Raw genomic sequence first — 20,940 nt, 5'->3', positions numbered from 1 at the left:
TAATTTAATATGCCCATATAAACGCCGAAAGTTACACTCTTTCAGCGTGACACTTTTCTTGTTGTTTACAATATTGTAACGTTTCCTCCGTGCCTCTCTTTTGGGTTCACTTCGCTTCATATCAGAATATTTTTGACGTTCGTGCAGAGTTACCTCCCCGCACGGAGCTTTCCTACTTGATTTTATTTTTATGTAAGCATGGCGGGTATTACGCGCACCTCACGGAAAGAAATTGCTTACAGGGGAACTGTGGTGAGTTCTTATGCGTAAGTAATAGTTCTTTTTGTATTATATTAATATTATTTAATTGATGAAATGGTGCTTGAGCTGTAGTTTTTAGAGATCGCGTAGTATCGTTGTAGAATTTTATGGAAGCGCACTGCAACCGGTGCAAGGGAAATTTTAACCCATTTAAACATGCCAAGAGAATCATTTAGCAAAAGTAATTTTAAATGTTAATTATTAACAGGAATAATATCAATTTTATTTTTATTTATTTATATATATTTGTTTATTTTTTATTTATCGAAAAACACATGAGGAATAAATAGATTCATATATACTATCAGTCTATAACTCCCATCGTCACACACTTACAGAGTATAGTCATGCATCATTTTCACCACTAAACACACAGCATTTTGAGTTGCACACTATATCTTAACTATCATAGACACTATGTAACACAATCACTCTAAACATATATTTATAACTTGCAGCCATACTAGCACTCCAGCATTGTTTCATATACAAACAACATCAGCATCTGACATCAACGTCATCATATACAATCATCATCCTCGTCACACATTAGCATCATCACATACCATCAGCATCATTATGGTCACCTATCAACATTAGCATCATCACACTTCAGCAGCATTACACATCCGCATTATCACATACCAAATCAGCATCGTCACACCTCAACATCATCATATATACCAACATCAGCAGCATCACACAGCAGCATCACACATCCTCATTATCAGCTTCTTCACACACTTTAACTTCCATGCATAAGGATGCTGCAGATTCTTAGACACAGTCAACATCATTATCTTCATCATCAAGCACACATAGACATGCTAATTTCAGTAATTTCTCCATAAACTAGTATGGACTCATAATAAGTGAGCAACTGACAGCTGTCACTATATCACTATAAGATAAATGTTCCTAGATATAATGAAATAGACAAATAAAAAACAAAACATGTGATGATTTTTTTTATAATTCTTTAAACAGCAGACAACTATTAGCTGTTAATAATAAATGTAAATCAATATCAGAAATACTGTCAGTTCTTACCATTGCTTGTGAAGTGATTGATTCTAAGGTGACCGATAAGGCCCATGGGCCTCTTGTTTCTAATCTTAAATTAATTTTTCAATGTATTTTTATGCACAATATGCGTACCTCAAGTGATTTTGCTTATTATTTTAGATTTATGATCTTTACATTTATTTACTTCTTTTTTTTGTTTGATATTTATGTATTTTATACATCCGTCAAATGACAGGACATATTATGGTATTCTCGTCTTCCATCCGTCCATCTTCCGTCCGTATGTCCCTCTGTTCGTAAACATTTCAATATCCCAGCGATTTTGGAATTTATTAAGCCTTAACAGATTTCTTTTAACTTTCATTGCAAGCTTAAGTACAATCAAAGCTAGATTGAGTTTGATTTCCATGATTTTTGATCCACAACTTTTAGAGTTACGGCCCATTAATGTCTGTAACCTTTTCAATGTCGGTGCAATAACTTTGCAAAGTATTACGCAATTACCATTGAAACAAATGCAATATATTATATACAGCATAAATAGTGTAGGTGATAGTCAGACAAAATCACAGGCGTATTTCGTGACCTGAAACAGGCTCTTGTTTTTTTTTTTTTTTCGTGTGACAAATTAAAATGATTGTTCAATATATGAATATTGTCAGCATTCCATTATACCTTCATAGATCCCTATTTGGATAAACTGACGGGACAGAGCTTGTTTGTTACACTATCAGAATAATGTAAATCACTCATACTGGTGGAGGAATTACAGTGATTCTAGCATTAAGTTGTATGGTTGCCAATTTATTTGCAGATAAGTCAATACCATTATTACTATTGCAGCCATGGTCTTTTGATGGCGTCGTTAAAAAATATCCTAATGGGGCAATATTTTGTACATCAAATTTTACAAAATTAATAACCAGAAGTAGCAAAATCACAGGGACTTTTCGAAATTATTTTTATTATCTTAATTATCTAGACAAGCCATTGTGGCTACATATAAATATGCAAGTGTTTCTGACTTCGTTTTGAATAAAAAAATAGTTGTGGAGTGATGGCTTTTGATAATGGATATATGTATATCTAGTTTTGATATATGCTTTATTTGACAAGGAATGTCAATTTATTGTTGTTAATAAAGTTACTGTTTCAATTTTGTTGTCATTGGTCCGTTTTTCCTTGGCCCGGAACTATTTCTGAAGGTGTCTATTTGCATCAACACTGCATCGTCATGCCGGTAATTACGGGCTTAAAATAGATTTTCTGTTGACCAATTTCATTTGACAGATGGGATTAAATCCCTAATGCGTCATATCGAGCGTAATAGCTTATTGGATAAATATTTATTGCAACCTATATTGAACTTGGGGAAACCCGTTCGTCCGCCATGGTGTTTCACGTTGTAATAGCAGCAAGCTGCAAGATGAACTCAAGTAATTTTACGGATGTTTCCTTTGATTGCTTTTCATTATAAATACTGGAGCATGCATAAAACATCCTTGTGTCGTTGTCACGAAATGTAATAGATGTAGCAACAACCATTTGTACCTTAACTTTAATAAAAACATGCCAAATGTCGTATCTTTCTAATGGGAAGCCTGTTACGACGGAGATGTGAAGGGGACGTAACTCTTGGCGAACGACTACTATGTTCTGATATGGTATGGCGAATGGTAGTCACAGACTATATAAAATTGATAATATAAGCTCAATCCGGGCGTCAATCGTCAAAACCCATGTCAAAGTAAGTTCAGTCTTACTGGGAAAACCAGAAATGAATGACAAAGGCGCTATTTCCAAGTATAAATGTTCTATTAAATATTCACGGGTACAATACAAATTCAATCAACTCACAAACTACCTCTCTTACTTTCATTCATACGAGTACTAATTGATCCAGTAACAATAAACAAAGGACAACTATGGAATTCGGAGCACTACCTTAACAATTAATGTAACGATTATCATAAATAACAGCGAATAGACAAATAAAGAAGTAAACAATAACCCAAATGCCTATGGAAAGTGGGCAAGCCTCTTTACATATATTTGAGAAATGCAACTGTCCCTTTAACTTCCGTCTCAGTGCAAGTGATAACACTTGGCTTTAGGCCTACTAAATATTGTATATATCACTAAAAATGGCCTAAACTTCTTACTCTACATAATAACTATACACTTCAAGTCTAATGCCAGATATTGGTAGGAAATCACAATATCAAATAGAAATAATGCCGGTGATAACACCTGGCCGAACTTAATCCACTAGAATAAACCCTTAGTACCTGTTATAAGAGGTAAGAACGTTGACGCCAAATGAATGTTCCCGTCAAGCTATGAATCAGGGTGCAGAACCCGGTGCCAGTCAGGAGGCTACTGACTAGTCCTACGCGCGACCCCTATTTATAACCCTCAGGGATGCCAATTTGGCAGCCAGATGATGCCAAACTGCCAAATTGGCACCAGGAAGTTGCCAATTTAGACTACTCACTTTCGTGACGTCACGTGCAATTCCGCGAGTTGCCAATGCAATGCCAACAAAGAACTAGTTCCTTTATAAGCTGGATATCTATCTAATTTAACATAAATTTAGTAAACATTACCAATATAACAATCTCTAACCGATCCGGAACCGAATTGAAATAGTAACATTCCGGGTTTGGTTCCAACTAATACGATATCCGTACTGTACGCACTCAACCGTCAAGCAGCCTTCACCGATAGTTGACAGTGGGGCAAGTTTGACTGGTGCGACTACCTATACCTTTTACAGCTGAATTAAACTGTAAGTACATAAAATCATAATGCAATCAGACTTACTATATTCTACTGCATCTGTACATTTGTTCTTTTCATATTAATTCTAACAAGTAAACATGTAAACTTACGTAATGACTTAGACTAGCGTCTGGAAGATCGTCTATATAAGCAAGATGGCGGCGTCCATGACAATCAACGTAACCACAGCACCGTAAGCTGTTTAATCATGTTACAAAATCCTACGCTTGCATAGCATACAAAAGTAACAATGCAAAATATTAAGTACAATATCTAACAGTTCAAGATACACTAGAACTACACAATTATATAACTATCAAATATAACACAGACCAGTTGTTTCAGACATTATGTTTTCCTATAAGATGAGGACAATAATACTTGCACGTTTTACTAATGTAACAGCCTTCACTAACACTAGTGAAAATTAACCAGCTTTGTTACATCCAAGTAGAGTGGTCTTGGTTTAGTTTCGTACGCCACTTTTATTAATAAAATCGAAATTCTGCAATCAAAGTGGTGAATTTGATGTAATTTTACTATTATATAACACAAAACTTGACCATTCTGTTTATAGTTCTTTGCGTTCATAACATTAGAACAAGTGCTCAATTTACGTGTCAAAGCTTGATAGGAAGCCATAACAGCTGATTTGCTCACTTACTAGTCTAACATATTCTGAGAAATCTACTTCTATTTTTATCACTCTAACGGTTACTAATTCTTATCTGCACAAAATAATTACATGAATTTTTATGGTATAAACACTGAAATTATGACAATCGTATATCTTTGTAAGTGAGCTTGGGGTGAATGAACACCGTTCCTAAGACATGTAGTCTGAACAGGTGTTAACCAGCAGCCCACTGTATACAGACAGTGGTTAGCTTGGTGTATTATATAGCCTAGGCCTGGTAATGATGTATGAATAACACTGATTTCTTTTGTTTCACTGTTAATTAATATGTTTATTCTGCTTTTATATGAAATAAAGATTAAATGAGTGAATTATTACTCGCTTTGCATATAACAACATTACAGTTGAATTTCTGTGTATAAATACCAGTATTTTACAGTCAGTCTTCATATTGCTACAGATACTCAAAAGACAAGCAAGTGGTATATATTTAGTACTTATTTATTATAGTGCTTAATTATTATGTTCATTCTTTTTTCAGATATATATTGTGTGTATATATATAGTGATGTATATATTTTGTGATAATTTAACATTGCATTTTTTTTCAGTGACTTTATTGCATTTTAATTGTCATATTATTGTCTTTGTATTATCATTGTATTTGTCTAGTTTCTCATTTCATCATGTCTGTGTTGATTGCTGGTCATTCTCAGGCTAAGTATTTTTCGCAGTATTTGGATAGGGAGGAGGATGTTAGTGTTGTGTCTCAGAGTGGTGGTAGGAGTTATTTATACAATCCCTTATACCATCCAAGTGGCAACTCAATAATAAGTTTGATTTTGAACAAGAGCAGGAGGAATCACCATTACAAAACATTGTGCTAGTTAAAAGGGAAACTGAAAGTACCAAAAAAGTAGAACCATTAACAGAAAGAGAAAAATACAACAAAGCAATGGAAATTTTGAAAGATATGGCATCATTTTTAGCTACTTGTGGACAGGAAGAATTCATTGAAAAAATAGAACATTTAAAATCTTTAAAAGAATCCTGGGAAAGTAATAAAAAAACTTGTACTGAAATTACAGAAATAATTGAACACTCTAAAGAATCAGAATCACAACCAGATACTCCTTTAATAGAAAAAGATAATTGCATTGAAAGTAAAGTGGATAATGAAGTAAGAAACATAATGAAAATAAATGTTGTAAAACAGCGTAGAGGTAGGCCAAAGGGAAGTAATAAACCATTCTATCATTTCTCAAAAAGAAATAAAAGAAAAGAAATTAAATCAGAAAATATTAATCCAAAAAAAGTTAAGCATTCTCAAAATAATGGAAATTCATCAGAAGAAAAAAATCAATGATTGAAAGAGAACAAATGTTGGATGATACAGTGATATTAGCAGCTCAAAACTTAATGTCAGAACAATTTAATATGAAAGGTTTGCAACCAACTATATTTTCTCAGCATCTGGACAATTTAAAAAATGTAACGGATCCTATGGTACAAATTATGTTTAAAGGTAATAAAAGTGCTGGTCATTGGATTACAGTATCTACCGTTAATTGTAATAAAGATGAGGTAAATTTGTATGACAGTCTTAATAAGAAAGTTTCAATGGAAGTTCAAAAACAAATATGCACCATTCTAAAATCAGAAAATTCCCAAATATCTGTTAATCATGTTCCTGTTCAACAACAATGTGGAGGTGTAGACTGTGGATTATTTGCAATAGCATTTTCTGCAGCAATCTGTTTTGGAGAAGATCCTAAAAATATAATATTTGATCAAAACAAAATGCGTTCTCATCTTGTAAACTGTTTAGAATCAGGAGCTTTCACAATGTTTCCAAATACGCCAAAGTCAAAATCAACAAGAAATTCAAAATATGGAAAATTTAAAATTCAAATTTATTGTAACTGTAGACAACCATATGATGAAGATGTAGACAATATGATAGAATGTACAATTTGCAATGAGTGGTACGATACTAAATGCATTAATCGTAAATCTGTGAAAAAATTCAACAATCCTGATGCTCCATTTTACTGTAGTGAGTTCTGTGAAGCAGATAGAAGACCAGTATAAAATTTTAATAAAAATATAATGAAATCAATAAATAACATTAAATCCAGTTACAAAATTACTTTTTTAAGATAATAAATTAAATAATTCAAATTATAAATTCAATTTTTTTTTGTCACAAATGAAATTCTTAAAAAAAAAAAAAAATAAAATGCATGAAATTTTAGCAAAAACAATTAGATATCTAGCATTCTGATTATCAGTAAATTATTAAATTTCATTCAAATTTTAGTTTAAAATTTAAATATTGGACTCAGGGTAGAACCACGTCCGCGTCGTTGAGTCTGGAAACATTTACATTAATGGCTAAGAGTTCTACATTTTTTCCTTGATTTTTAGCTGGAGGAAACTGTCCTGTCTGGTGTTCATATCACTCTTTACTTAGGGATTATGCCTAAAAATCCCACTTTATGTGACACAATTATATGACGAAAAGGAAAAGAAATTTTAAAATTCAATTCAAAATTAATATAAGTAGAATCTACATCCATGTTTTTGAAACAAGTAATAAGCTATTCATTAGCTGCTATTGCTACATATATACTGTAGATGTAAAAAGACAGATTTTACGTGTCACAGTCAAGCAAGTTTGAACCGTGTCAGAGGGGAAATTTTGTACAAAAATTCAGTCAAAGTTACACGACAAAAATTAATCCAGTAATATCCTCCATTGAACATATTTACTATGAAAATGATTACAACAAATATTCCATCAGTCCAACTATATATTAGAGAGAAAATTCTCCATTATACATTGTTGAACTGTGACACGTAATTTACGTGGCACAAAACCTACAGCTTCAAAAACGATCCTCTATCGCAGAAATCAAGTATTGTCATCGCTATATAAATAAATATCCTCCATTGCACATTAACTATGATAATGATTACAACAAATATTTCATCAGTCGAAGTATATTAGAGAGAAAATTGTTTATTACACATTGTTGAACTGTGACACGTAATTTACGTGGCACAAAAACCAACAGCTTCAAGCAACAAATATGATCCTCTGTCACAGAAATCAAGTATTGTCATCACTATATAAATACATAACTTGACTCATATACATCATATTAACATCGTGCATTACATAAAATGTCACAAAACTTGTTAAATTTATCACGAAACATTATTTAACTCCAATACAAGTAACGTATATCATAATAATGCAGCTAAAAACCCATCGTTTATCCGGATCACGTGACCGGAACCGGAATGAAAAAGCTTAAAAACGAACCAAGATGTCGGCGACTTTTGTACGTAAATTGTAAACAACATTTGAGGTTCTTCTTTTGCTTCTTTAAGATTCTTTTCGTCTTCAATTATTGTGAAAGCCTATCATTATATGTCATCACGATTCATTTACCTAGTATCGCTTGTACTGACAATATACCAATTTCTTATTTACGAACAAGATTGATGACCATTTACTGGAGTTTATGACATTCACGTATTTCGTAACAGTACAAGGGACTTCTAGTATTGTATAATTATAGTTACATCTGTAAAGACAATTAGTTTATGGCATATAGGGTAAATTACGATACGATTGTTAAACCGTAAGAAAACTTTATGCGGTAGTTGAAAATGCAGTTATCATGAGCACATGTTTATTTCGGTTGATATCAATATTTGTTCCCATGTTTCTAGTAAGATAACATGTTCATTTTTTTAATCACTGTTTATTTCATTATCATAAACCATATATATATACATGTAACCTTATCTTAACTTTGTTGTTACAGCTTTTACCTTTTTGGCCTCCACTCATATTAGTGTCATGCAAGACAGTTTTCACTCTTGTCACTTGTTAAAAAAATAACCTTACATTAACTAGTAAATCTTATAGAGCTGTTGTAGAGGTAGTAGTGTTCACAATAACATCCAATACTGTATACTGGTATGTAGAGTGTACTTGACAGTTGAAGAAATTGAAATAAATCAATATTGTAATTGTACATGTGCAGACCTTCGGGAGGAGTCTTTGTCAAACGCTCAGGAGAGCACCACAACTTCTGTCTGCTTCAAGAGTGAGAAGATGTCAGCGAGTTCAAAACTTCAACACTACATGTATATCATTAACATCAGAACGTGGCCATGATTTTGGGGAAATCCGTCCACCATTAGATCTGTTATCCTCAGAGGAAACCATGATGAAAGAATCAGGCAAGTACATCAAGATATTGCAACAATTCTATTTGATGCAGGTCACTTTTCATCTAAGCAATCCTTTGTCTTCTGTTGCTTTTCATCAGTATTTGATAATTGTCATAAGAGAATGATCAACAGTTTTGCCAAATTAAGGAAAATACTCAGAGATAACCGCCATCATTTCCTTTAAGAGCAAAAATAGTCTGTTCTATAGTTATATAAGTGGAAAGTTAGAGATGAATAAGAGGATATTGCTACATCATCATAGTTTTATCTTTTAGTGGCCAAAGTGGCAAAAGAGGTTATCCAACCGCTGGTAAGAAAAATGGACGCTGAGAGTCGGATGGACAAATCTGTTATAGAGACCTTGTTCCAAAACGGGGTAATCACAGTTCTATTACATATATGCACAATAATTCTAACATCTTGAAAGTTTTCGAGGTGTTGGGACTTGTATGTAATACAATGTACTTGTGTTACTTTGTTAGAAAAGTTTGTTGTTATTTTGAATTCATGAACTTGTTGTTATTAACGTGCACAAATAGGACACTATTCTTAACTTTAAACTATGTGTATTTTAAATTTTGTGCCATGTTCAATACAAGTTATTTTGACTTCAGATCGGCTGAACGAAACAAACAGTGCAAAATTCACATTGTTATGATACAAGGTTTAAGATTACTTTAAACACTTAACAACATTGTCAAGCTAATAATTAAAGCTATAATTATGGAAGAACATTTTGTTGCTAATTCTATCGAGTCACAATATATTGGATGAAGATATTACCAAATATGGGCTTATTGCTGGATAAATAAATTATTGTAATTAATGCAGTCAATAAAATTGCTTAAGTCTGTAGATCCTTTTGATTGGTCACTCTGTATAAATGATTAGTAACAAATTGATGATAAATTCTAACAATAGGCCACTGATGATTTATGATTTTGGTTACTAAGTGACGATAAATCATTCTTAATGATCAACATTGTTAAAATGTTTTGATCCATTCCTGGTGATAATCATTAATGCACGTGAATGCTGGTTTCTTAGAGATGAAAAGTCTTAATGACTTATCATCACATGTGATCAGTGATACATGTACCTTCTTTGTTTCATTACTGATAAGTTATATTCTCATTGGTCAGCTGAATTACTGATAAGTTATATTCTCATTGGTCACCTGAATTACTGATAAGTTATATTCTCATTGGTCAGTTGATGGGTGTAGAGATTCCAGCAGAGTATGGCGGTACCAATGGTTCTTTCTTCATGGCTAATCTGGTGATAGAGGAGCTGGCAAAAGTGGATCCATCAGTTAGTGTTATGTGTGATGTACATAATACACTCATCAATTCCCTCCTCCTAAAGCTTGGAACCAAAGAGCAGAAGGACAAATATCTTCCTCGTCTTGCCACAGATATGGTAAGTGTTTCACATATGATATTCTCACTTCATACTGTTCATATTGACACATGCAAACTACTTATCTAACAAGATGTTAGCATAGTTTCAGAAAAAAAAAATTTAGTTTGTTCATTGATTTAAAAGCTTGAGGTATAGATTCTAGAAAAGGAAATGACTTGCTCCCTCCTTTTATGGACAGTAATTGTTAAGTTATTTCATGTAAATAAAAAATTTTGCAGATTGGAAGTTTCTGCTTGTCTGAGACAGAATCTGGATCAGATGCTTTTGCCTTGAAGATGTCAGCGGTCAAACAAGGTGACTGCTATCTTCTGAATGGAACCAAAATTTGGATCACTAATGCTGAAGATGCTGGTGTATTTTTAGTCATGGCAAATGCAAACCCTACAGCTGTAAGTGTACTTTACCAGGTGGTACAGAGGAAACAGTATTTTATACCAATTGTATGTAGTTGTTTCAGGAGTACCATGGTTTTAATTATCAGTAGATGTTTCAGGGCTGTATACATTGCTACAGTAATAAGCAGCTGTGTTAGACTAAAACACAAATTGCTTTGATTGTTATAGATGTTTCAGGACTATAATAAAGTTTGATTTAGTAGTCAGTCAAATGTTTCACAGCTATAAATATTGGTTCAGGATAAGTAGATAGCTCAGGACTATACCAGTAAATCCTATTTTAGTGATAGGAGAATGTTTCAGGGCTACAAAGGAATCACAACATTTCTTGTTGACCGAGACTCACATGGACTTAGTATTGGGAAGAAAGAAGACAAACTTGGAATCCGAGCCTCTAGTACATGTCCTGTACATTTTGATAATGTCAAGGTAACCATTATGCAGAATCTTTCACCTGTGTACTTACTAAATATATAAGGCTATGCTAAATCTTAAGGCAGCTCTCTAAAATAGCATTTTGACAGAAGCAGTAACAAAAGCACCAAATATGAAGGTACCCTGGTAAATGTATTCTTTGTTCCTGACTCAACAGTCATCTATCTACAACTGTGGAAGGTTTTATTGTTCAAATCTAAATTAAATACCATACCACTCTGAAAAATATTCTTATTTTATGTCATATCTGGTTAGATATCATGAAGTCAAAGTGGTCAGAGGAAAGATATACTTACTTGAATTTTTTGTCATCCTAATAGAAATTTTGTTTCATTATCTAATATCCTCTGCCTTACATTTTCAGGTTCCTGCCACAAGTGTGTTGGGAGAAGTGGGATATGGTTATAGATATGCTATAGAGATCCTCAATGAAGGACGGATAGGAATCGGGTCACAGGTTTGTCCTACTTTACTTGGTATATTCACCAGTATAGTATCATCATTTGTACATTGATATGTTACTTACATGTGTTTGAGGGACATTGTGTAAGTTATTCAAATGTTTGTTTGGTTACAGCATCAACATCTTCACAACTCTAAGTTTGTATTGGAGATAGATATGAAGATGGCCAACGGAATCCTGTAGAATCCTGGCAAGAGCTTTCAGGAATAACTGAAATGCAACATTTGTCTAAATATACTGTTATTGAACATTTCAGCCAATCATGCTAATTTGTTATCTCTGACAGAACAAAAACTAAAGTTATAAAATGTCTGATTTTGATTTTACTTAATACTTGCAGATGTTAGGATTAGCAGAAGGCTGTTTCAATGCCACTGTGCCGTACACACAGGAGAGAAAACAGTTTGGCAAACGTATCTGGGATTTTCAGGTATATTTTTCTGAAATCAACAGATTTTTAAATGATTATTGCAGTTTAGACATGCAAGGTACTTAAGTCATGACCTAATTGAACTGTTGGGATGAAACTAAGTGGCACAGGAGAATTTGGGAACATTTCAGTGTTGTTAACTTGTAAAGAGATTTTCTCATGTCTTAAGTAAATTTGTGAAGTTCTGTCTACTGAATCTATGGTAAGGTATCTGAAATAGATTTGAAGTTCTGCGTACAAAATGTATGGTAAGGTATCTGAAATAGGATTGAAGTTCTGCCTACAGATGTATGGTAAGAAATCTGAAATAGGATTGAAGTTCTGCCTACAGAATGTATGGTAAGGTATCTGAAATAGGATTGAAGTTCTGCCTACAGAATGTATGGTAAGAAATCTGACATAGGATTGAAGTTCTGCCTACAGAATGTATGGTAAGAAATCTGACATAGGATTGAAGTTCTGTCTACAGAGTTTGTTTTTTAACTTCCACTGTAGTTAGGTGGTGCTACAGAGTGTTGTTACCATTTTGTGAAAATTTTAGTTCTTAAATTTAAATGACCAAGACTCTAGGGCCAATGACCTGCTATATTATTTTAACACAACCACATAACAAATTACAGTTCTTTATCTTTATCTGTTTAGGAGAAAAATGAGCAAAAATAGAATTATGAAGGAAAGACATACAAGGTTGTGTAATTCCACACATAAGTGTTCAAGTGACTTATCCCATATTTTACCTTGTGTTGAATTTCCTTGTCACACTTACAATAAATTCTGTCTGACTACATCATAGTCAAATACATGTGCCACGTAGACTAACATATAGCCGTTGGAATCACTTATTTTGATAAAAATGTGAGGGAAAATAATGAATAGTTACAGTTGGGTATAAACCATACTGGTTGCGACATCTCCATCCCAATTCATATTAAAATTGTGGGAGTTACACTGGACAGGGGAAATAATAATTTTACACAGAAACAGAAAAGTCATCCATGATTTTGTCATCTATATTGGTAACTATATTTTCCAGGCATTTTTAATGTGAGACAAATGTCTGCAGTATTAAATTTTCCTGAAAGAATTCATAGGTCCTCATTACACAGCATTTCGTGGAGAGGGGATCCAGTTCCAATCGAAACAGTTTGATAACAAAAATTGTTTTTTTTTGCTCAAAATAGGCCATGCAACATCAAATAGCTCATGTGGCCACTCAGATTGAGGCTTGTCGCCTGCTCATTTACAATGCTGCCCGAAAGAAGGAGGCTGGGGAGCCATTTATTAAGGAGGCATGTATGGCCAAATACTATGCATCTGAGGTATGTACTTAATCCAGTTATGAGGCATTTTCTTCCAGCCATTTTCTCATCTTCCATCCAGAGTCCAAGTTTATCACTACTGTGGATTCATTTATTTTCGTTGGGTTCAATTTTCGTTGTTTCTACAAATTAGACAGTTTCGTGGACTCATAAATTCGTGGATTTTTTATTCTCTGGGAAAAAAATAAAAACGTTAGAATTTTCTCTTTTTGCTTCCAGTCGAAATTTTTTCTGTTTGTATTAAGGCTAAGACAAGAATAAAAGAACGTTTTTTTTCAAGATGGCGTCCTGTGTTTTTATAACGCTGTTTACAACAGTCTCGCATTAATATCAAACCACAAATCAGTATATATCCTGGCGTGTAATCAATCGGTAATTATCAGAAACAATTGTTTTCAGTGGATAAACATTGTGTGCTGATCAGTCGGTGTACCGCAGTCATATGAAAACACCACGCGTATCGATTGGACCATGTGTGTAAACAGGTGTGTAAACAAGACCTGCATTATTAATAATTATTGTGAACCTGTAGTCGGATAGAAATACGGATCCAATCTTCAACCGACAGTATGGTCCGATCAAGCCTAGTGTCTACAGTGTCGCTAACGACTGCGATCCCATCATACTTAGCATCACAATGGGTACTTACCCTTTGTTATGTTTAATAATATATAATTATATATCGTTGACACCAATTTAGCGTATCCATGTCGAGCCTCAGACTACCCGACTCCCGACTAATTACGGGGCTTCTGTCATTACCGGTGGACGTTTCCGGTGTCGGCAAAGATTACTTGGTCAAATTCCAAAATTACTTTAGTAAGTAGTTCATATTTCGTTGTGTTTTTAAATTCGTGGATTTGCTCATCCACGAAAACAACGAAAATTGGACCCCCACGAAATAAAATGAATCCACAGTATATCATCTGACAGTGAAACAAAGCAATAGAACCACAGCAGCTGAAAGACAAATTCAAATAAATTTTTTTAATAATACATTTACTCCAAATCAAATATTTTAGCATCCTCATTCTAGTGTCATCATCAAGGTATGTTTTAATGTTGTTCTTTTGACAATAGCTGTGGGGACTTATATATCTTTAAAACAAACAGGTTGCAGCATTGACAACCAACAAGTGTGTGGAGTGGATGGGAGGTGTTGGTTTCACCAAGGACTACCCAGTAGAGAAGTACTACAGAGACTGTAAAATAGGTGAGATCCCTTTATACATACAATGGGTTAGCTCAAAATACCAAGTTGGTTTCATCTCTCTTTTTTTTTATTCCATAGCCAATGAGAAATCTCATCACTGGATCTCTGATTAATTAGATGAAATGCATTTGATTTGTCACTTTAAGATATGCTTCAGTCATAGATGATGAATAAAGCATATTTATAAATCAGTTTTGAAGAATTCCAAGAGAAATATGTATCCTGAAAAAAAGACGATATATAAATATATACATGTAGATATAATTGAATGCTAGTCAAAATGGCAAATGTGTTTTGCCAACATCTTCAGGCCGTATGGCCGTCTTATAGACCTACACCCTGTCGAGTATATATTACTTCACCTTATTTTATAGGAGACTATTTATATAGCTTACAGTTGCACTGTTTTATAACAAAAAACTTAAGTAGGTATTCACTTTCGTACACATACTTATTTACCATTCCTCTTTTACATGATATGATATACTGCCAAGTTTCAAAACAGTATTTTTCCTGTTCTTTATTGTAGGTGCTATTTACGAAGGTACATCCAACATTCAGTTAAACACTATTGCCAAGTGTATAGAATCAGAGGGCATCAAATCATAGTACCAGTATGTCACCTTGATCATTTCAATCAAGTATTTTATGTTTTTGGTGGAAATATGGAGATTGTTTGGTAGCTGAAGTGTTTTCTGATAAAGAAACGTGATATTTGTGTGGTATTTAATAAGACTTTAGATCCAGTTGTCAGGTATAAATCACTTCAGTAAACATGGTACAATTTCCCTATCAATGTCACTCTGATTTGTTTGCAACAGGGATTGAATTTTTGTTTTGGTCTTAAGAACAAACACTTGTGAGCAATTCAATGAACTGTTGAATGGAGACCACTCATGATTTTTCTTGAGTTCCCTTGAACAGAGAGTCTGAAACCACTGACTTTTCTGGTCTGGGTGTGATCATCATCTATTAAGATGTCCCTCTGCATGTTTCTTTCCTTTGCAGTTTCATGATATTTTTGTACCACTGTTGTAACAAAAGACCAGTGAGATGTTGTACTATAGACTGCAAACATCAGCTTTTACTGTTTGGAGATCATATTCCGGGCTAATTGTTAAATGCCACAAGTAATATGTTTTTATTTCCTTTTCCAGTGCTGTATGTCAGGAGATTTATTTCCAAGTAAACCTCAGTTTATCACTAGACTCAAAACGTATGTGACAAAATACTTCAATAATGTCGGGAGTTCACTGATAACAGTGACAATATGGAAGTGAATTAAACAAAACAAAAAATATTGAAGTGAATTAAACAGTGAAAATATTGAAGTAAATTAAACAGCTAGTGAAAATATTGAAGTAAATTAAACAGCCAATGAAAATATTGAAGTGAATTAAACCAACATTGTTTTCTTATTAATAAAATTGAACTTTGAAATTAAGAAAATTACTTATGGCCTGTTACAAAAAAAAATGTGTTGCATAATTATGTGAATGTGTTTTTTGGTAGGAATTAAATGCAATATTTTTAAGGGATTGAAAGTAAACATATTATGATCTGTTTATTACTGAGATGATTTATTACTTCTTTTATCTTGTCATTAAGAGTATTGTAACCTGTACAGAATAACATGTATATAGTATATGTATGAAAAACTAGTTACAGAAAATATCATGGATACTTAATTCAGCGATGTTTACCATTTACATTGCCAATGAGAACAGTTTGAAAAACGTTGAGTCTGGTTTTCGATCTACTTATTCAATTACAATTTGTATATATATACATGTAATACACTTATTGTTATATGAACATGAATATAATATGTGTCTTTTTGCTGTATAGGTTTATAATAATGTACAAAATGTTACCTGTAATTAATGAAATGAAAAACAAATATCAATTTTTGTTTCTATTTACTTTATTCTGTTTCCATTAAGGATGATTTATAAACCTTTTAAGCAAAAAATAAACATAGAACAATGCTAGACCTTTTTGTGCAGCACTTTACCGTCAAGATCAATCATTAATCATTATAAACTGTTTCTTGTCTTTTGTAACTTGTATACATAGCTATAGCCTTTATGTGATTTTATACGTAGGGTGTGTGAAAGAGCTGATAGATTTTTAACAGATTTGAGAATCTCCTTTATGATGCATTAACAATTGATTTGGTTTTGGTTTTTTTGTTTTTTTGCATACAAAGGAAATGAATATGATACTCAAAGATCCTGAAGACATTTTTATGTGTTTGTCGCATCTGAATAAACAATAACTAAATTCTGTACTAATTGTCTCTGTTTCTTCTTTTCTTTGCCATGCATACATGTACTTATAGCATTAATTATAAATATAGCTACAAATGTATATCTTTTTAGCTCACTTGACCTAAAAACGCCTTCTGGAAGGTTATATTGCAGTGTGACATCCATCAGACTTTTCTCTATCAGATTTCTCTGTAAAAGTTTGGTGCATCATGATCACAATAGTTTGCAAGTAGCTTTTGAGTGAACCTTTAAAGCCTTAGTATTGAAAAAGACATGATCAATAATCAAAGTCAGGGGGCCAAATTCATAATCAACCAACTGACCAAAATTCATGTTATTTAGCCAGTAGGGCGTTTGTACTGATCACAAGAGCTTTAACTTTTTGAACAGAAGGGACCTTCAGGTTTGACCCATATTTAAGGTAAATATAAACAAAAAGTCTACCATGTTTTTATCAAATAGATTGTATACTTTTCATTTGTACATCCTATTACAATGCAAGGGTTATATTACACCAAATGTCAATATATAGGTCGTTAAAGGTCACAGGTCAATCAAGTCATCAATATATATCAATCAAAACATTTATGTGATACTACAGATGATTGACAATATTATTCATTTTAAGATTTCAATGTCATAGTTCTCCAGTTGAGCTGACAATATATGCACATCAGTGACTTGTTTATTTTTGGTTTATAGTTACATACCAGGTATAGAAAAAGTCATCTGTACTTAGGAGATTTATTAATTAATTTCCTGGTGTAGACCCTCACAGCAGATTCTGACAGCCTTATGTATACACAGATGATTTCATTTGTGCAATCGGAGAGTTCTCTAAATGCCAAAATTTTCTTAATAAGAGGATTGTTTTGTTTTAGGAACAATGGCAAATCAATCATATACTGTTTCATATAAGCTGTCCTTTGAAAAAGACAAAAATAAATGCAAGTAATGCCAGTAGCTGAGTGCCAACAATTAAGTTTTACAGTTTTTATATAATCACTATCAAAAACAAAAACTGCCCTGTAGGGGATTTAAAAAATGGTAGCACTCAGAGATACACACACACAATTGTTATCGGTAAAATTTCCCTTGGTATAGTCCCTAACAACACATCCTTGCTGTAGCTAGAGAAACACAGAATATAGGCCTGCTCTATGGCCACTATTTTTAGCATACACAACTGTGTGTGAGTGTGGGTTTATGTTTACAAACACGTTGATGAGGACAGCTTTCCAAATAAATTAACCCAAATTGATCCCTTAATTTTCCAGTTATCCTGTTCCAAAGTCCTTTTCACCACACAGGATAGTATAAGGGAGAGTTCTCCGAATTCACCCACCAGCTAAATATTATCAAATGACAACAGTCTATAAGGTGACAGGAACCTGTACATGTGAGGGGGAACAATTAATGACATCTGATAGAAGCCTGTCAATTACCATGGATTGGAGACCGTACATAACCTGTACATGAAGGGTGGGGGGTACAATCAATGACATCTGATAGCAAACTGTCAATTACCATGAATTGGAGACTGTACATAACCTGTACATGTGTGGGGGTACAATCAATGACATCTGATAGGAATCCCTGAGTAATCTTTGATAAACTGAAGCCAGCAGGCTGTTGGTAACCTCTGATAGAAGACTGTCAGATCTTGCATTGTCACAAAGTACAGGAACAAGATGAAACATGACAATTCTAATTTGATTGTTTACTCTATTATACAGGTGAAGGAGGGGTTCAAAAACTGAACACCAAACAGTGTTGTATACAGATTCACTATTATTTTCATTCATATACAAATTCATCTTGTTGAAAACAGATTCATTAAAATTCAGCAAAATAAAAGAATTCAAGGCAAATCATATTTTATTTTGATGTTGGTCAAACATTGTCAATTAAACACATCAATAAACTGTTACTGTACACAAGGAAGTAACAACTTGATACTGAACCAAGAAATGTTAACATATACATTCTTGTACACATAATCTGAAAAAAAATAGACCCTTTAGGCTTCTATAAAAGAATGCAAATCATGCATCTTTACATCATCTTTTGATTAAAGTTTTATCTGGTCCAGGTTACAGGATCTTAATATCTGATTTACTGGATATTTTCCAATAAAACATCAGTTATACGTATATCAAGTGACATTAATCCCACTTCGATACTCGTTCTCGTCGAACCAAATGTCCATCTTCGTTCATGGCATTGTACCGCTTGTTATTGTCTTTTGTGTCTCTATTTCTCATGTATAAAATGTATCCAAAAGCACTGAGAAACAACGTTGCACCCAGGGCCATGGTGAATGTGTTCTAGGGAGAGAAAAAAAGAGGAGAAAATTGATTTAGTACAAAATTACGTTACACATGAACTATGTATAAACTGAACTTATAATTACCTGGTTTCTTGATCATCAACACACCGATGTTTACAACATACTTATGTACCTGTTATATTTACACTGTATAAATTCACAAGGGTCAGACATATCTGACATTTAATTTCAGTCATGAGTGAACACTGGTACACATCATCTTAAACTTCATCATTACTTCAAGAGGTGACACACAGTACCGAATGAAATGTGATTTTGATTAGATTGCCATTCACTCGTGATATAGTCATGATATCATATTATGAGTGTACAGACAAGGGAAGTCTGATATTACACATCCCTGGTAATGACAGGTGAGACAAGAGTATTGTACTGAGAGTAACGTAGATTTTATATTGTACTGACATTGCTTTCTCTTGATTCCTCATTCTACATTGGTCAAAATAACTTTAGAATTTATGTAACATGCTATTTTACCAACCGATTTCAAATGAAATTTATCTTTAATGTATCTTTGATTTTACTATTTCCATTAATTTTTTCTTTGTGATCATTATATATATGTTTTGGCAAAGTTACATCGCAACTAAAAATGACTGGTGAAAGGATATATCACACATTTCTATGCAAAATTTTAATGTAAGAGCTCTTACAGGTTTTGCATATAACTCGAAGTTTACAACACGGAATGCCGAGGTAGTTTTTGTCGAACGAATTCCTGAACCCGGTTCGTGAACATCATTTTTAGGTATAGATTGCTTGTTTGCTGGCTTGTCATTTCCTGGTTTGTTTTGCGACACTTGCTCCTTTAGATCCGACATACTTGAATGTAAATTATAAATAGCTGTTGAAATATTCACGTTCCACCACTACATAATCACAAGTTGTTGACTTCATGCTCGCTCAAGGGCGCAGCCATATTGGAAATTCTAACTATAAAAGAAACCGGACACACGCTCCGGATTTATAAGACATCATGTTCTGAATACAATTGGACAATTATTTCTTACCCCAATCAAAATGTACCTTATAAAAAGAGACCTTATATGTCGCTTTATACAAGTGACGTGATGCCCTTTGTTAAATAATTTCATCTTCCGAAGGCCAGTTTCTCTCGGAAGGCCCGATATCATTATTGGATAGGCAAGAATTCCTGAACCAAGGTATACAACTCTGTGTTCCGAAAGCCCAGTATGATATTATCAATGCTTTGGGGGGAGGTTAACAAATTTAATGTTTGTAACGGTATAAGAAGCAGGAGACCACTGTGGAGATTGTACTTGAAAATAAAATTGTATATTGCTGTGTCATACTTTTTTTCCGAGAATAAGAAATTGGATTGTATTTGAGAAATATTCATCGTTGGGTCCTATAATAAAAGACTGTCTTATCTTCTCAGTTAGGATTCAGCATTTCGAATTTGTAATTTGAGGTGGCCACTCATCCAAATTTCGTCGAAATTTACCTTAGGCTTGTTTTAATGTCATGTCCTTACGCCTTACATATTTATTAAATGAGCCTGTTGTATTTGATTTCCCTCGGGTGGCATCATGAAATAGATCATCTTGCAGCGGTAAAGCTAGGGCTGGAAAGCAGCAGGCCAATCCATCCTTTATTTTATTGACGTTATTCTATCAATGTGTACCTTTACCACTTTGTGGGATGTCTATGGATCTCCGTTTGCTACAAT

The 20,940-nt window shown here is 33.5% G+C and overlaps 2 protein-coding genes across 4 annotated transcripts; one reads left to right on the top strand and one right to left on the bottom strand.

Moving 5' to 3' along the window:
* Positions 1 to 251: 251 nt before the first annotated feature.
* LOC132546963 (short/branched chain specific acyl-CoA dehydrogenase, mitochondrial-like) lies at positions 252 to 16,920 on the top strand. 3 transcript variants are annotated; one of them, XM_060210696.1, is made up of 11 exons: positions 252 to 266; positions 8,764 to 8,962; positions 9,229 to 9,329; positions 10,166 to 10,372; positions 10,594 to 10,764; positions 11,074 to 11,199; positions 11,570 to 11,662; positions 12,009 to 12,098; positions 13,280 to 13,417; positions 14,531 to 14,630; positions 15,160 to 16,920. In XM_060210696.1, the coding sequence occupies exons 2-11, from the start codon at positions 8,947 to 8,949 to the stop codon at positions 15,237 to 15,239; spliced, it is 1,122 nt and encodes a 373-aa protein (XP_060066679.1). In that variant the 5' UTR covers positions 252 to 266; positions 8,764 to 8,946; the 3' UTR covers positions 15,240 to 16,920. The 3 variants fall into 3 exon arrangements, with proteins under 3 accessions (XP_060066679.1, XP_060066677.1, XP_060066678.1); XM_060210694.1 differs by lacking the exon at positions 252 to 266 and adding an exon at positions 8,009 to 8,052; XM_060210695.1 differs by lacking the exon at positions 252 to 266 and adding an exon at positions 8,273 to 8,329.
* Positions 16,921 to 18,760: 1,840 nt separating this feature from the next.
* On the bottom strand, positions 18,761 to 20,140 carry LOC132546981 (small integral membrane protein 8-like). Its single transcript, XM_060210717.1, has 2 exons — positions 19,904 to 20,140; positions 18,761 to 19,227 (listed from the first exon to the last, which is right to left on the bottom strand). The coding sequence occupies exons 1-2, from the start codon at positions 20,069 to 20,071 to the stop codon at positions 19,066 to 19,068; spliced, it is 330 nt and encodes a 109-aa protein (XP_060066700.1). The 5' UTR covers positions 20,072 to 20,140; the 3' UTR covers positions 18,761 to 19,065.
* Between the last annotated feature and the right edge of the window lie 800 nt (positions 20,141 to 20,940).

The sequence above is a fragment of the Ylistrum balloti genome, unplaced genomic scaffold (assembly GCF_031769215.1).
Source record: "Ylistrum balloti isolate Yb309-2 unplaced genomic scaffold, AGI_CSIRO_Ybal_v1 Utg369926, whole genome shotgun sequence".
In the NCBI taxonomy this organism is placed as follows: Eukaryota; Metazoa; Mollusca; class Bivalvia; order Pectinida; family Pectinidae; genus Ylistrum; species Ylistrum balloti.
Note: the sequence above shows the minus strand (reverse complement) of the source record. Positions and strands in the feature narration are given on the sequence as shown.

Excerpts from the sequence above, each read along its gene's own strand:
- LOC132546963 (XM_060210694.1), top strand. Across the intron at positions 10,373-10,593 it reads CTCGTCTTGCCACAGATATG|ATTGGAAGTTTCTGCTTGTC; the intron begins GTAAGTGTTTCA and ends AAAATTTTGCAG. Across the intron at positions 12,099-13,279 it reads AACGTATCTGGGATTTTCAG|GCCATGCAACATCAAATAGC; the intron begins GTATATTTTTCT and ends TGCTCAAAATAG.
- LOC132546981 (XM_060210717.1), bottom strand. The coding sequence starts at position 20,071 with ATGTCGGATCTAAAGGAGCAAGTGTCGCAAAACAAACCAGGAAATGAC. Across the intron at positions 19,228-19,903 it reads TCGAGTTATATGCAAAACCT|AACACATTCACCATGGCCCT; the intron begins GTAAGAGCTCTT and ends TTCTCTCCCTAG.